This window comes from Periplaneta americana, chromosome 8 (genome assembly GCF_040183065.1).
Source record: "Periplaneta americana isolate PAMFEO1 chromosome 8, P.americana_PAMFEO1_priV1, whole genome shotgun sequence".
Classification (NCBI taxonomy): Eukaryota; Metazoa; Arthropoda; class Insecta; order Blattodea; family Blattidae; genus Periplaneta; species Periplaneta americana.
In genome coordinates, this window is record NC_091124.1 from 134977376 (window position 1) to 134993104 (window position 15729).

The window sequence follows — 15729 nt, forward strand, 5'->3', positions numbered from 1 at the left end:
ATATAAAAAAAAAGTTATAATGCATCATTCTCACATAGGCTACACCTTAAACATTAATGGAAGCAGTCTGATCAGGACTACTGTGATTACATATACGTTCTAAGGTATTATTTTATTTTCAATAACAAGTGTTTTCAGTAATTACAAACGTCATATGTCATATTTCATAGATTATATACATACGACCAAGAAAGCACAATAAACATAAGATATCACAAAAATGATTATTTTTGTTATGGAGTCGAAGGAATATTTATGGAAAGTTGAGCCAGCGGACTACCACAAAAAGGGGAGGGAGGAGGAAATGGTATTAATGGTACTGAACTTGACAATAATAAATCACAAGAATATATTAAACAGAAAATACGTAAGTTAAGGTCACATTCACAAATGAATGAAATAAAATGAAGTCACAAAGACAAATTGTAATACTAAAAGGGAGTTCTACAATGTCTACTATGTACAAGTCATTAATAAAACTGTAAGTATCCTCATAATTTCATGGTTTTGCATGGTTCTTTCAATCAAACCTCAGAAATTACGTGATCTTCTGCACACGTGTCGGTATCTGAAACCTGAGCATGCTGACTTTTACAGAGTCTTAGTTGCTGCTAATTGTGATGGCACACAGGATCAACAATGACGTCTAAAACACTGAGCATTTTACTGTTTTTACTGTGGTTTATTTTATGATGCTTCATCAACTGCTATGGTTATCTACCGTCTGAGTGAAATGAAGGTAATAATTCCAGCGAAATGAGTCCAGTGTCGAAAGTTACCCAGCATTTGCTCTTAATGGGTTCAGAGAAAACCCTGGAATAACCTCAACCAGGTAATTTGACCAACCAGGATTTGAACCCAAGTCCGCTCATTCCACGGCCAGGCATGCTGTTACTCCACAATGGTAGACCATTTTACTATTGATATTGTGCCTGTATAGTAGTACTGTATTGGCATTCTTTCCTTCTTTTTTCATACCTTGTATTGCATATCTTCCACGCCATGAATAAAATGTGACTAATTTTGAGACAAATTTATTTTTAGTATCTTTTTATATTCAGTGGCATCTAACTTCACATAAAAAATTAATTCACATCCATAATACAAGAAGAAAAGTGCTTTATGGAAATACAATGTATCAACATTATGCATATACATTGTTTTTCCATTGATGTGGACACAAACAATCTCTTACAACAATGAATATGATAGCTTAGGGGTACTTAATGAACGTATCTTCTACAGTATTCACATATGTTTATATAAATACAATAACAAAGTGGAAAGTTTACCATTAACACATTTTCTCACATTTCTCAAAAATAACAAATTGTTAGATACATTGTTTTTCCGGGCAAGGGTTCAATTGTGAATGAGGCAAACATAACTACTGAAAATATAAAATATTTCAATATAACAAACTATACCATTCATGCATTACATAAAAATAGACAGGTGGCAAGTTGAATCCTTGTTGCAATGAAGAATAATATCATCGAGTGAATGCAAGAACTAGGTAACTCGAAATTTGCGTTTTTTAGTTACCTCTTTCATAGCATAGCAAAAATCACACAAAATGTAATCGAGGATCTAGGTAACTGATCAAACGATACCAGCGACATCTATTCTCCAATATAACAAATAGGTAAAAGAAAACGAGACATATTCCTTAGTGCAATAAATAAGTAAATAGGCAATGTCACAAAATATGAAAAATCAAGTTACCTAGTTCTTGCATTCAGGCGACGATATAATGTCCAAGTTTAAAATAGTAAAAGAAATGAATGATACAGATACATCAGAAATAGTGGAAATCACACTATGGAAAATGAACAAAAAAATTGACCATATACGGAATTTACAGTCCTCCAAAAAATAAACATCTAAATTTGGACAACATAAAATCCACTATAGTCCACTGTAGTCTATTCACTTGTTGTTTTTCACGAGAAATGAGGGGTATTTTGATCAGTGTTCATTATAGATCCCTGTTGCTAGTAGCCAGAGTTGGGGTGTAGTCAATAAATACTGCAGGGCTGTGTCTCCTGCAACTGGTACTGATGATTTTAATTTACTTGTTTTGTGGTTTATGGATGGACAGTATAGAAGAATGTGTTCCAGATCTTCATCATGATTATTACACCACAGACAAGTAAGAGTAGCAAAACTTTTATGTTGTCAGCAAACAGCTGGATACATTAAGAAGATTGATTAATGGTAGCAGATTTGAAATGCCATGCTGAAAAATGAGGTCATTGTAGGCCTACTACAACAGCAGAGAGTTTGAGAACAAAATCTCAAATTAATTATTTCAAATACTCTCATCATCAGACATGTCCTAGTGTTTTCTACAGCTATCAGCTATCTTGTATTGTTTTTTTAATATGTACCATTCCCGTGTCCACCACCTCAGTTCAACAGTCTTTCTCTTTATTAAAGAAAATGAAGACATATTCGAGGAATATGAAGTAGAAAAGAGACTTTCCAATTTTGCTATTATTTCTATTGAATCTGCACTGCTGGAAGAAATTAAGAGATGTGATATGTTTCCGAAAGATCTGTGCAGTTTTTGCTACAAAGGGATGACAAATGGATGGACTTCCACTATAAGTAATTACCAACAAGGAAAACTAGGCGAAGAATATGTTCATTTGTAAGTACAGCCACAAATAAAACATTTAAGCTATATATTTTATTGTGCATTTGGATATTTGCAGTGCAGTTGATTAGGCTGTCTGGAAATAATCTGTTAGAAGATATATTACATTTAAGAAAATTCGCTGCTTCCCCTGTCTGCACATCCACAGCATGTCACTGAAACTTACCATACTGGATACCGGACTTGCACATGCTGAAAGCAGTCGGATATGGTGAGTCCTGAAGTAGTGTAGATGCAAGGTCCACTCCAGCCTGACCTCTTGAACAATACAGATCAGCAGATGAAACTGTTTTCGGTTTTGGTGCCGCTGGCTCCCAGAGAAACATGTCTGTGTTGATTCTAGGAAGAAATATTATAATAATTTGCATTATATGCGAGTTTCTTTTTTCCACAATATAACGCCTAATTTTTTTTTTACAAAAGTATATAAATTAATACATAACACAGGTATTATGAAGAGTAAAAGAAATGACATTAACAATATTGTGAATATTCACTGTAGGTGCATTCATACTAATACAGTAGAACAGCCCTGGGAATATAGGGGAGGGAAGAAGGAAAAGAGATAACTCTGCCCATGTCCTTTCCACTTCACTGCTTTAGAAACGAACACATAGTAAAGCACTGTGCATCAGTGGTGGATTTTAGGAGAGCAGTGAGAGCCAAAAGCTATGATGCATCCCTTACACCAGACGTCTCAATAGGGCCTTCTCGGAGCACTTCCTCCTCTCTGTCTTTTTTAATGTAAGAGTGGAACAAGATGCGGGAGAAGTTCGTGTATCTCCGGATGACGTCATTGACCGCAGCATTTTAATAGACATCTGCAACTGCGAATTGCAAATTTCAGTGGATAACTGTTACCGCTTTACTAATCTAAAATTGTTATCTAATTTGAATCCAGACCAGTGTAACAAATATAATGAAGTACTGAAGGACTTGAGAAAAGAATTTGAGACCAGATTTAAAATTTGATAACACAATCCCAATCCCATGGGAAAAAATGGAACTCTCTGCATCAAAATCCACAGTTAATTCCCGATTTACCACGAAAATCGTCTGTAGCTGCATTTAGATTGGCAACAGGCCATGATTGTTTGGCCAAACACCTGCATAGAATTGGAATATATCAGTCCCCTAACTCTCCATTGTGCAACTCAAACCAAGAAATGGATTCGGAACACCTCAAAATCTGTGCTTCAGTGGCTGGTCATGATAATATCTTTGAAAAATATTGGAGTGCAAGAGGTCAAATGACTTTATTGTCAAACGCCTGGCATTAGCAAACAACAACAACAACAGATTTAAAATTTGAATAGTTCTAATTTAAAATAACTGTTTGTGAATTTCTAAGATATTTCGGTTATTTTTAGTTATTTAAAACATTACGAAACATTATTTAACTATTATTGTAATTAATATATTAATATTGACGTATCATAAGAATACATACTTTAACAACCAACAAGTTTAATTGTAACTTTATTATTATTATTATTATTATTATTATTTAATTGAATTTTATTTTATTAAAAAATAATATAAACTTAAAAAGAAAGAGAGATACCAAAAGCCATTTATTAGAAATGAAGTATTGTTCTTGTTTAGTCAACTTCCTGTCCAAAGACAAGTGATACCAAGAAAGCACCACATATGAGGCAACTAGACCAGGAGATAATGGGGTAGGGTGGCCAGTTCCTTGTGCTTAAATAATTACGTAATATGTATCATTCTTCATGCTTCAGATGTCTTCTTTATACTCATTGGTGTATAATTAGAAAATAAATTTATTATTATTATTATTGCAAACTAGTTACGAAATTTTATTCCTTCCGAAAACAACCGTCTATTGTGACAGAACAACTCAAAAGTGCAGCTTTGTGGAATTTCTCCCGCAACAGTTACAACTTAGCTCGCTCATGCTTCTAACATGAATCAGCGATCGGCTATCTTCGTGTACTGCGCTTATCTCTTCAGCTGACTACGCTATCTACATCTGCTCTGTGTAACAACTTTTATGCGTTGGCCTTGAGATGCCTGCCTTACACAATCCATCACTCAGCAATGCTTACTTTCAGGTCTGCTCGTATTGGTTCGATACATAACTGTCTCAGCAGAGAATGTAGAGTAGGAGTTAAAGAGTAGTCTGTATACCTCAATTAAGTTAATAATGCCCAGGTCTACAGCAGAACCTCACTTATGCATTATTCACTTCTATCCTTTTTGTACTTTTATGCTAATTTTTAAGGCACTCACTTTTCTCCATTAAGATCTATCTCAGTTACAGGTTTTCACATTTTGTTGCTGCACCTACAAAATCCGCTACAAGTTTTTAAAAAGATTTTGCAGAAGAAAGAAAAAGGCATTGCACTTTTAATTCCCTTGATTTTGAAAGCAGCTTTGGGTATAATTTCAATCACTACAAGATAATGATGAAGTTATATCCAAAGTAAATTTGAAAATCAAGGGAATTAAAAGTGACAATGATTTTTTCTTTCTCTTGCAAAATCTTTTTAAAAACACAAAGCCGGATTTTGGAGGTGCAGCGACGATTTGTACATTACATTTTTCAGTCCCCACATTCAAAATTCACATTTACATGTTATATTTTTGTTTCTTTGAAAGGAAAAGGATTAAGGATGACATTAATGTAGATTGTTTCTTTTGTTTGAAATGACATGTAATTACTAGTCTCAAGATTCTTTCCATTTCTTTTGAAATGATAACACTGATTCAGTTGCTAATTGCTAGAGCTCGGAAGTTCAGGCATTTATTTTGAAAAGAAAAAAAAACAGCCAAAAAGGCATTTTAAATGTGAGAAATAGGCAATAAAAATGAAAAAAAGAGGCAAAATAAAATTAATATTTTATACATTGAAAACTTTGATTTTTAGTTTTATTGATCATCATAACGATATTAACACTAAAAAATCAACACTACTTTCCATTGTTGTCTTGATTGCACATAACCACCAGATATTTTCTTAATTATCTTTAGTCTTCTGTCTGAGAGAATGTTTTTGGTACCATAATAGAAAATTATCTCTTCACTTCCACTGATATCATAGGGATATCTTATGCAAAGTTTTACCGTTGGTTTGCAGGAGCATTCCTTGCGGCACATGTTGTAGGGCTGTATTATGTCATATGCTACAGTCGATTACTTTCTCCCATATGTTGGTTTTCTGTTATGTCAAAATTATATTCATAATTAATTTGTATAACCTAGTACAATTTAATACAATTCAATATTTTCTTACCTCACAATGTAATTTAATTTACAATAAATAATAGCATAAACTTGTATCATACTGACTGACTTCCTTTAAGAGATGGATGAGGAAATCTGTAGTATGCAGAATATAGATACGAGTAAGTGGAATGTTTAAGAATCTAAACGAGAACTTTGTGAACGAGGTGTATGAATGAAAAAAAAAAAAAAAAAAGACACTTTATCGAAGGTGAATATTGCCTCTTTAATCATTAGTATTGTAAGTACTGTACACGAAAAACAGGATATGCAACCACCAATATGTTTTTTATATGGAAGGGACTATCGTGCTTGAATTCCTCCTATTTTTTCTCTAGTTGCAGAAAGATCAAATGCAATTTTTAATAGGATGATTGCAGTAGTATTGCTTCCAAGTCACTTCGTCTACGGACAAAATGTCTACGGGCACACATGTCTATAAACAAATATGCCTACATATAAAGTTAGTCCACTTGAAATATAACCTACAGTTTTTTGTCTACAATAAACTTGTAGATGATATTGAGATATTTGGTCTACAATTTTCAATTGTAACTATGGAAATTGTTTTTTTCTATTATTATATCATACACATGGATATTAACAATTTCTTTTGGATATCTCTAAGTAAATTTGTGGTAATGAAGCTTCGAACGTTGGAATCCAGCAAAGCAAATAAAATCTTAGTTTAATCTTAATAGATTTTGAAATGCAGCATCTAGTTTTTCCATATACAGCTGTAAAGTGATGCTTATTCCACCTGTGCCAAAATATCTGGCGCAAAGTTATCAGTGTTGGTTTAAGAGATTATTATCTTAACAATAACATTGTAAGAAATGAAGTGCGACTCTTAATGGCACTGCTGTTTGTCCCCCTTGATGACGTCATTGAAGTCTATGACGACATCTATGCTACCACCTCAGAAGAAGTAACTGAAGTGGCAGAATCTATAGATTACAATTATATTAGAGGTAGACCAGCTCATCGAAGGCGGCATGCAGTTCGACCCTTATTTGCACCACTGACATGGAACGTACATAACCAAGTTCAAGAAAGACTTGCATAGAACTACAAATACAGTTGAGGGTTGGCATAGTAAATTCTAGGTACTGATTATATCTCACCATGTTTCAATATGGACTCATCAAGACGATACAGAAAACCAACGAGACAATGATTCATTAATTACTCAGCCACTAGCTGGACATAGAAGAATAAAACATTCTATCAAAAAAACCTATACCATGAACCTTCAACAGATGGAGAACTACAATACATATTATAAGGAAAACCATGATATACATATGTACCTTAGTGTGTTGTCATACAGAGTGAAGCTGTATACTGAGAATGTTATAGAAGAAGAGAATTGAAGTGTGGATCATAAAACATGTAGACATTATGTTGATAAATAAACGACTAGACATTATTTGTGTAGATATTTGCTATTAGATATTTTGGTATTGGACTAAAAAACGTAGACATTCTGTCTTTATACATTATCTTTGTAGAAAAAGTGACTGTGAATCGTAGTATCATGATTATTCGTGGGTTTTGTAGGTTAAGGACATGCAGTTTTGAATATCCTCCCGAGTCCTCAGACATTTGTTGTTTAATTTTTAAGTTTAATATAAGTCTATACTTAAAAAAAGAAAAAAAGCCACAGACATGAGGAAAATGCTGCAGGTTAGTTAGGGCACAAATGCAGGTACTATATCTTGGGTCCTCACACATACATCTTATACCATAATTAAGGCTAGGATTTTTCTGTAATATCAACATGCAAAATATGTACATTTTGTGACAGCCGGAATACAATCTCACAACCGGCAGAAGGAGGGTAAGGTTGGCGGTGGCTCGGCGAGGCAAATGAAGTTGCGCGCGCATTTGCTTCCTGGGGCATGTGCTGTGACGAAGGGAGAGGGGAGAAATCCAGAGAAATCGAGAAGCACCATCTTCTGGGCATCTGTAGAAATTTCCAGCATCGTACTTTCCAGAAACTATGGTTTAGTTATAAATACGACACGCGAGTGAACTTGAGCAGTTAGCTAGTTAGTTAGTTAGTTTGTTAGTTGCAGTTTCAGTCGTTGCTAGTTTTTGGACAGCAAGCAGTGTGTAGCAGTGAAGCCAGCTTCGAGACCGGAGTTTGACTTGAGTGTGTCCGCAGCTGTGTGAGTGTCCAGTGGACTGTCGCCGAAGTCCTGAGTTCGAGTGCAGTGGACCGCAGTTGGGGGACCTGAGTTCGAAGTTCAGTGGACTGTCTCTGAAGGTCTTGGGTTCGAGATACTGTGAACTTGAGTGGCTGAGCTAAAAGAACTAGCCAAGGCAAATGAACTGTGAATTGAGAACTGACAGTTCTGTTTTGTAAATAGTGCTTTGTGAACATTAATTAAGATTAGCAGTACATTGTTGTTCGCAATAATCCAAGTGAATTGTCATTGTCGTCTGTGGAGTGCAGTAATGAATACTGTGTTGCTGTTTGGAGTGGAAATTCCATTGTTGACGGGAGTATTTAAACTAAATTATAGAAAGTGACTATTGTTGAAACAATAAAATTACATTATTGTTTTGTATAAAAGTTACAATATTTATGTAACAATATTAGGTGAAATAAGTAGTTAAATATGTAATATTACTCAACAATTTCTTAAAATATGTAATATTAAAGTACATTAAAATTCAATTTTTATATAAATTTTACATTAAACATTAAGTTACTTCAAGCACCCTTCATTTCATTAATTATATTTTTGCAAAATAAAGTGTGATATAATAATTAATTAAACATGTCGATATTATATGTAAAATTTAATAAACACCATTATTCTGTATGCAAAATGCGAATATATAATAGACGTTACACAATTATTTTCATAGTCACTGTTTAAGCTATCTGTCCAATAAACATTATTTTATAGAACTCAATCTACTTACTTCATTTCGAAGTGCAATGAACTATCAGATACATCTCCAAGCTTTCCATTGTCATGGAATGCCGTCGGTCAGAGAGGATGTTCTTGTACGCAGAAAATGACCTTCAGGAGAGATGTCGTCTGGAGGATTCTCTTCTTCCCCACTGAGGGTCTTGCACACTGCAGTCAATGTCGAGAAGCCAGGGTTTCTTCCCATAACAGACACAAAGTTCTTCATTACTCCTATTCCAACAATCCCTTCAACAGCACTTAACTTTGACTTCACATCTTCCACAATGTCCTGTGATGTCTTCAAAGGCATCCCATGAGTTTCTAATTTTATAATGCTGTCAGCAATGAATCCAAAATTGCACTGTACTTTAGAATCACTGAAGGCACTTTGGGCCTCTCTCACTGAAACTGCCGATTTCCCTGGAAACAAATCTATCACAGATTTCACTTCTTTATAATGTTCACTATAAAAGCAGGCAGCCCCGATCCACGTACTCCACCTAGTCAGGACAGGTTCAGGGGACAATTTCATATTTGGCAATTGTTCCCTATAGCACAACACACGTTGGGGGGCTTTAACGAACACTTTCTTGGTGTTTGAAATAATGCTGTTCACTTGTGGATAGTTATTTCGCACTTATTCGGCGACACATTGCAGTCCATGGGCGAGACAGGTGAAATGGATCATATTTTGATAGAACACATAAAGCAGTTCCTGCTTTTAGCATGTACGCAGCAGCAGCACCAGAATAAAGAACAAGAACTTTATCTTCTTGAACGCCTTCAGGCCACAACACTTTATGTCCATCATTCACAAAATGAGCCACTGTTGCATGATTTGTGTGTTCCAACACTTTCGAAGAAATCAGAAATGATGTGGGGGATATTTCCCCATCCAGCTTACCAATCACAAGGTTGGCAACATAGAGTCCTTTTATATCGGTAGTTTTATCGATGGCAATCCATATATAGTTACTGCCTATATAACGTCGCACATATGCAAGCGCTTCCTCGTAACACAAATGCAGGTAGTTTTTTTGGAGCGTAGAATCGTTAGGTATCTGCCTCCTGCAATACTTCTCTAAAAATGCGCGATATTTAGGTACCTGGAGTTTGTACCATGGGATATTTGCGGCAACCATACCACTACACACGTCATGGAAGAATTAATTCCTTCCATTTGAAGACTATTGCATTTGAGACAGAAGCACTTGCTTTTTAGATGTTTGCAGTACTTTATTCTTAGTATGCAGGGCACTGCAGACATGTTGCTCAAGTTGGGATTTCATTGAACATCCTATCTTCTTATTACAAGCCTGGCACAGGACCACATCATCGTCAGTAGTGAACTAATCGTCTATTTTAACCCACGATTTTAACTTCGATGATAATTTTGATGCTACAGGAGCCATCACTTGTGAAATGCAATGAAACGCTGTGGTTGCCAAACCAATACTAATGTACAAATTTAAGAATAAATTTTGTGAGGTGCACTTTTTCTTTGCGGGGTGGGAGGAAAGATAGTAACGCCCTTCCAAACAACAGATAGAAAAGGAGTGCCTCAGGCACTCAGTGGACAACTAAAATAAAATAGGGTGGATGACCTTTCTACAGTAATGCAAACTGTGAAGAAGGAAAGCAGGGTGTGAGGTAAATTCCCATACCCTTTTCTCCGCCAGTCCCTTTACAATTTCTTGGAATGCTGGAAAACCAGCAGTGTAGCTATCCTTATTTACGGTACTGAGTGAATAGAATTCTTCCCTGACCGTTTCTCAGCAGCTTTTGAATAGCTTGAAAAATCCCTTTCAGTGTCAGGTACCAGAGTTTCTAATGTGAACAAATATTGTCATACAGACTGTTTAAATCATATTGCTCTTACGATATTTTTATTTTAATTAAGAGACAGAATATGTAGTTTTATATAAAAGAAGGTAAAAATATGTAAAATATATAATTATTATCAAATATGTAAAAAATGTAATGATAAATTTTCATATATGGTGAGTAAAGTTCTAATTCGTGAACATTTATCATTTTTAGTTATGTATATGCAAAGGGAAAAAAAACATGTAATTATATACAAATCCTAGCCTTAATCATAATCATGTATGAAGAATAGTATAGCATACTATACTCTCAGGACTCAGGAGGTTAAGTAGGGTGATTTTGAAAATTTGAAGTTAAAACATAGTTTTAACAATTAGTCTACATTAAAGGCATTGTTCACGAAATGGACTTTTGGGGTCAAGGTTCCCCTACTTTCTTATTTTATACATAGACTATATTATTTACAGTCCTATATATTTTTTCACTATGAATCGTCCTGGATAATAAACATCCCAGCTAATAGAGAGTTTACTGTAGGCCTATATTGTCCCATTGTAAAATGCAGACATAAACTTTGGAAACTCCTACAAGTACTGAATATAATCTAAGCTAACATAACTTGCTGTTGAGGTTGCATATGTTTTTATTACAGTTTTCTCTGCCCTCTTCCTAAATGAAACTGTAGCCAGCAATTCCTTACTTGAAATAGTTCTTTTGTTTAATACTAGCACAATTGAGGCGCAATTAAATTAGTTATTCTCTAAGGTTGAAAGCATATTTACTGAATCTTTTGGGACCTGATTGAGGGCACAAAGCTTTCCCTGGTTTTTAACATATAAGAACACAACAAAAATTTGGCATTTTGAGTTGCTTTTAAGAGTATTTAATATACTAATACGCTATGTAAATCCTCAATGTTTATATACTGAAAAATAAATGCACACTCAAAGCGCATCCCTCAAAGTACATGTGCGTTAGCTGTCGGTGCTAGTTCAGGATATCCCTATTAGAGCAGACATAAAACACGCGATAGTTGCTGCATTCATATTAATAACAGAAATTCCATCTTTAAGTATGTCAGAGATTTGTTTAATTGTTTGTGAATCCTCACTGGCACCTACTACATGATTACACTTGTTTGCAATAGCTACCTCCTTTTCTCCTGACACTTTCATCAACGGCCTTACTAATTCTTGAAATAACTGGATGGAAGCCACTAGAGTTCCTCCCCTTTTTTCCAACTTTGTAATTGTCTCTGGTAACATGCTGTAATGTGCTGATATGAACGCAAGATCATTTCTTAGTTGTGAATAACACAGGAGTTTCTTCACCTCACAAATTGAAGCAGCATCATTTTCTTGTAGAGCTTCAATTACCTCATGGATGTTTTCAATATTGTTAGCACTGCACACAGCAGCTGATATCCAGGTCCTCCATGTGGCCAATAATGGCTATGAAGGTAGAGAAAATCTAGGCACCATTTCTTGACAGATATGGGTTCAAGAGGGACATTTCAAGACGATCTTCTTTGTGTTTGAAATCAACTTGCCTATTTCTTGTATAACATCTTTACCTCTTCAGCAATTCTATATATCCCACGAGAAAGGCAAGTGAGATGAAAATATTTGGGAAGAGTACTTTCAAAATTTTAGCAGCCTTCTTCATATAGGGAGCAGCATCATTGATGAAGAGCAGGACATCGTTGTGATGAATACGTTCTGGCCAAAGTATAAGTAGAAAATTTGTAAATAACGATGCTATTGGCAAGCTATTTGCTTTCTCTAATTGTTCTGATGTCAAAAGGTTTGTAGAAGACTCACTTTTTGTGGGTTCCAAAGATCCAATAATGACATTCCCTAGATAGCAGATAGCATCCTATAGGGTTGGTCGTTTAACATATTGATATTCAAATTTTCTTCCTACCAACTTCAACATGAATTTTATTCAGAGCATCTTAATAGTATATGTTTAAATATGTTTTTTTCTGATGACACCTCCTCTTTAGTGTACTTTTCCAGGAATATCCTCAGAGAATATTGTTTTCCAATTTTCAGAATGGAATACCTGTTCCATGAAGGCTTTGCATAGGTGGAGAAAAAACTGAGATTGTCTACTGGATGTGGCGACTACGCTTAAAATTAATGATATCATAACCTTGTTACTCAGTGGTGGCTTGTAAAATATTTTACAAACGCCATCTGAAATTTATTTCAAACTTGGACCATTTGCATGAACAAGTCTCTATGACCAGAAATAAAACTAAAAAATAAAGACTTTTCCCTCTGTTTTTAGAACCATAACTGCAGCACCTAGCCAAGCATTACATTTATGGAAAGTCTAAATACTATGGAAAATTATTAAATACTTTGTTGCTCGGCAACATGCAGAAAAGCTGAGCAATAATTTCAGTATAGTTTGTTTTGGCGCATACCATACTTAACACAAGCAAACTTGTTTGTGGGTTTGCTGCATTATTTAAAAAGATGTTACCTACCTATTGTAAATCAATTCATACAAATGTTTGGAAGTAAGCTGCATACTAGCACAAGGTAGATTTATTTCCAACTGAATGCGACTGTTACGTGAGGCATAGTCAATAAACTCTGCCATTTCTTGTTTGTCTCCTGGTATCATGAGTTCTTCACCTTCTGCAATTCAAAGGTAAATATTAGTAGAAGGTACGTGATTTAATAATTTTAAAAAGTTCACTGTTTCAGTAGCTAATATGAACTACTTGTGACCTAAGCTACATTTTTGTGTGTTCTATGACTCATGAGCACACAATTTTATTTTTATGATTTCACAATGACTGAAGTTAAATTTTGTAATAGACTGAACAAGTAACCATGATCGATTGTAGTAGTGAATATAATTATGTTAATAATATGAAAAGATTCCTTGGGAAACTTAGTTCTTGTATAAAACACGAGCAATTTTTGTACCTTGAGTTGTTTGATTTGATGTTTTGCCATGAGGAGTGTCACTTTCATGTATTACTTTCTTTGAACTAAATGGAGAAGGATCTTTATGACCAGAACTTTCCAAAGTCTCAATTGAGGTCTGAGGAATCTTGTCATCACATTCTACTTCACCAGTTTCATCTAAATCGCCCTGACTGCTAGCTGGATATACCTGAATCACAATTCTGAAACAAACAAAGAACTAAATTTAATAAATGTGTTACTATATGTAAAATCATTGGACATTCAGAGAAGGCTAACATAGAGAGAGAGAGAGAGAGAGAGAGAGAGAGAGAGAGAGAGAGAGAGGGAGAGGGAGAGGGAGAGGGAGAGGGTGAGAGTGCACGCGCATATGTGTGTGTGTGTGTGTGTGTGTGTGTGTGTGTGTGTGTGTGTGTGTGTGTGTGTGTGTGTGCGCGCGTGCGTGTATTCTTGCTGACAATGATACTGCGGCCACTAGGCCTAAATCCTTCACTGTTTGATGATGATGATGATGATGAGATGATTATGATGATGATGATATACTCTTGCATTCAATTATGTATTCAGTTTACATTGTGGGGAAGAGAAGTAGAATCAATGTTGCATCAGACTTCCTGGTAACATATAGGGTTCCTCTTTCCTACCGTTTTCGGATAATGGAGCTAATACAAAGCTTCAAATTATTGGATCTTTCTGTATCTACGACACAGGTAGTACAAAAACCCACAAATCTCACATCATGCTGCCATTCTGGTAAAACAACTTCACTAGCAGTGCATGGTCTCTCTTCTCAATAACTATTGCGTTTCACAAGGAAAAGTTCAACCTTCTAAATTTTCAACAAACATTCACTTCACTAATGGACTCAACACGTCACCAAGCACCAGGGAACTAACACAATGCAATGCAAGAGGAAAAACATACTGACGTCAGAGTTACAGACAATTACACGTTTTGACTACTTACAGCGCCATATTTACATCTGGAGACAAGACTTGGGAACTATTTTTTTGGCATAATTCGCAAGCGCATTAGTTAATTAGCATATCTGCGAGGTTTCACACTCCTACGATCATTAGAATCCGAGCTGTGCCATGCTGAACACTGTTACTTTAATTATGACCACCTTGTTTATGGGCTATTCCATATGAAATCGATCAGTAAAAAACCTCGCATTTTTTTTATACTGAGGAGAGTGCATTTGCAAAAATATACTATCGAAAGTCAAACGGTTTTCGTATTGTTGAGCGACAAATTTAGCGTATTTTAGAAAAACAAGCCTCTTTCAGCACTCAGAACTCTGGAACCATTTACTGTAGGACACTGAACTAGAGCTCATTTTGAAGCTGACATTTGGTAGGTTATGATAAGAAGTAATTCTTATTTTTATTGTGTACAGAGAGACAGCTAATCTGATTTTACTTACTTTTAGGCTTTTTGCTCATTTGTAAAAATGTAAAAAAAAATATTGAGAAAAAACCTTGCATTATTAAGAGTAATTCGGCATTACATATTCATTATATGTCTCGCCATCCTCATTGAATATTATCACCATTAAATCGAGAAAAATTCGTTCCGGCACCGGGAATCGAACCTGGTGTTGTTGAAAAAAAGCCATTTAAATATGTGCTCCTGCATACATGACTTACATAGGTTTAAATGCAGGTAGTAGGCCGTAAAAACAGTACAATGAGAGGAGTTCGACCGGCACCGTGGATCGTGTCCCGGCATAGCTCAGTTGGACTGAGAGATCCCGGGTTCGATTCCCGGTGCCGGAACGAATTTTTCTCGATTTAATGGTGATAATTCGGCATTGTTTGGTTAGTAGTACGGCAATAAGTTTCGAGGGTATTAAATAAATTATTTTCACATGCCTAGACTTGAACGGCGCAGTACGACACGCACTGGCCAAGAGATGATGATAAGTGAGCATTGGGCGTCATTTTACTCCTGTGTTTATGAAAACTTGTGATAAAGCTAGCCCAGCTATGCGCTACTAGACGAAACATCACGTGTTTGTCTCTTGGCCTTGCTTGTCTCGGCTAGCTCCCGTCTCACAGTCAGCTGGTTAGTTCACGTGCGTACTATTTATTTTCTTTATTTGATATTTTCAATACTTGATCAACATACC

General features: G+C 35.4%; 1 protein-coding gene across 2 annotated transcripts in view; it reads right to left on the reverse strand.

Moving 5' to 3' along the window:
• The window catches only part of Atg2 (Autophagy-related 2), a 326693-nt gene that overhangs the window by 166186 nt on the left and 144778 nt on the right, over positions 1–15729 (reverse strand). For both annotated transcript variants that reach the window (XM_069833677.1, XM_069833676.1), the window contains exons 18-20: positions 13599–13801; positions 13151–13304; positions 2826–2998 (exon numbers count right to left, since the gene is read on the reverse strand). In XM_069833677.1, the coding sequence (XP_069689778.1) occupies positions 2826–2998; positions 13151–13304; positions 13599–13801 (530 nt within the window). The remainder of the gene's footprint in view (positions 1–2825; positions 2999–13150; positions 13305–13598; positions 13802–15729) is intronic.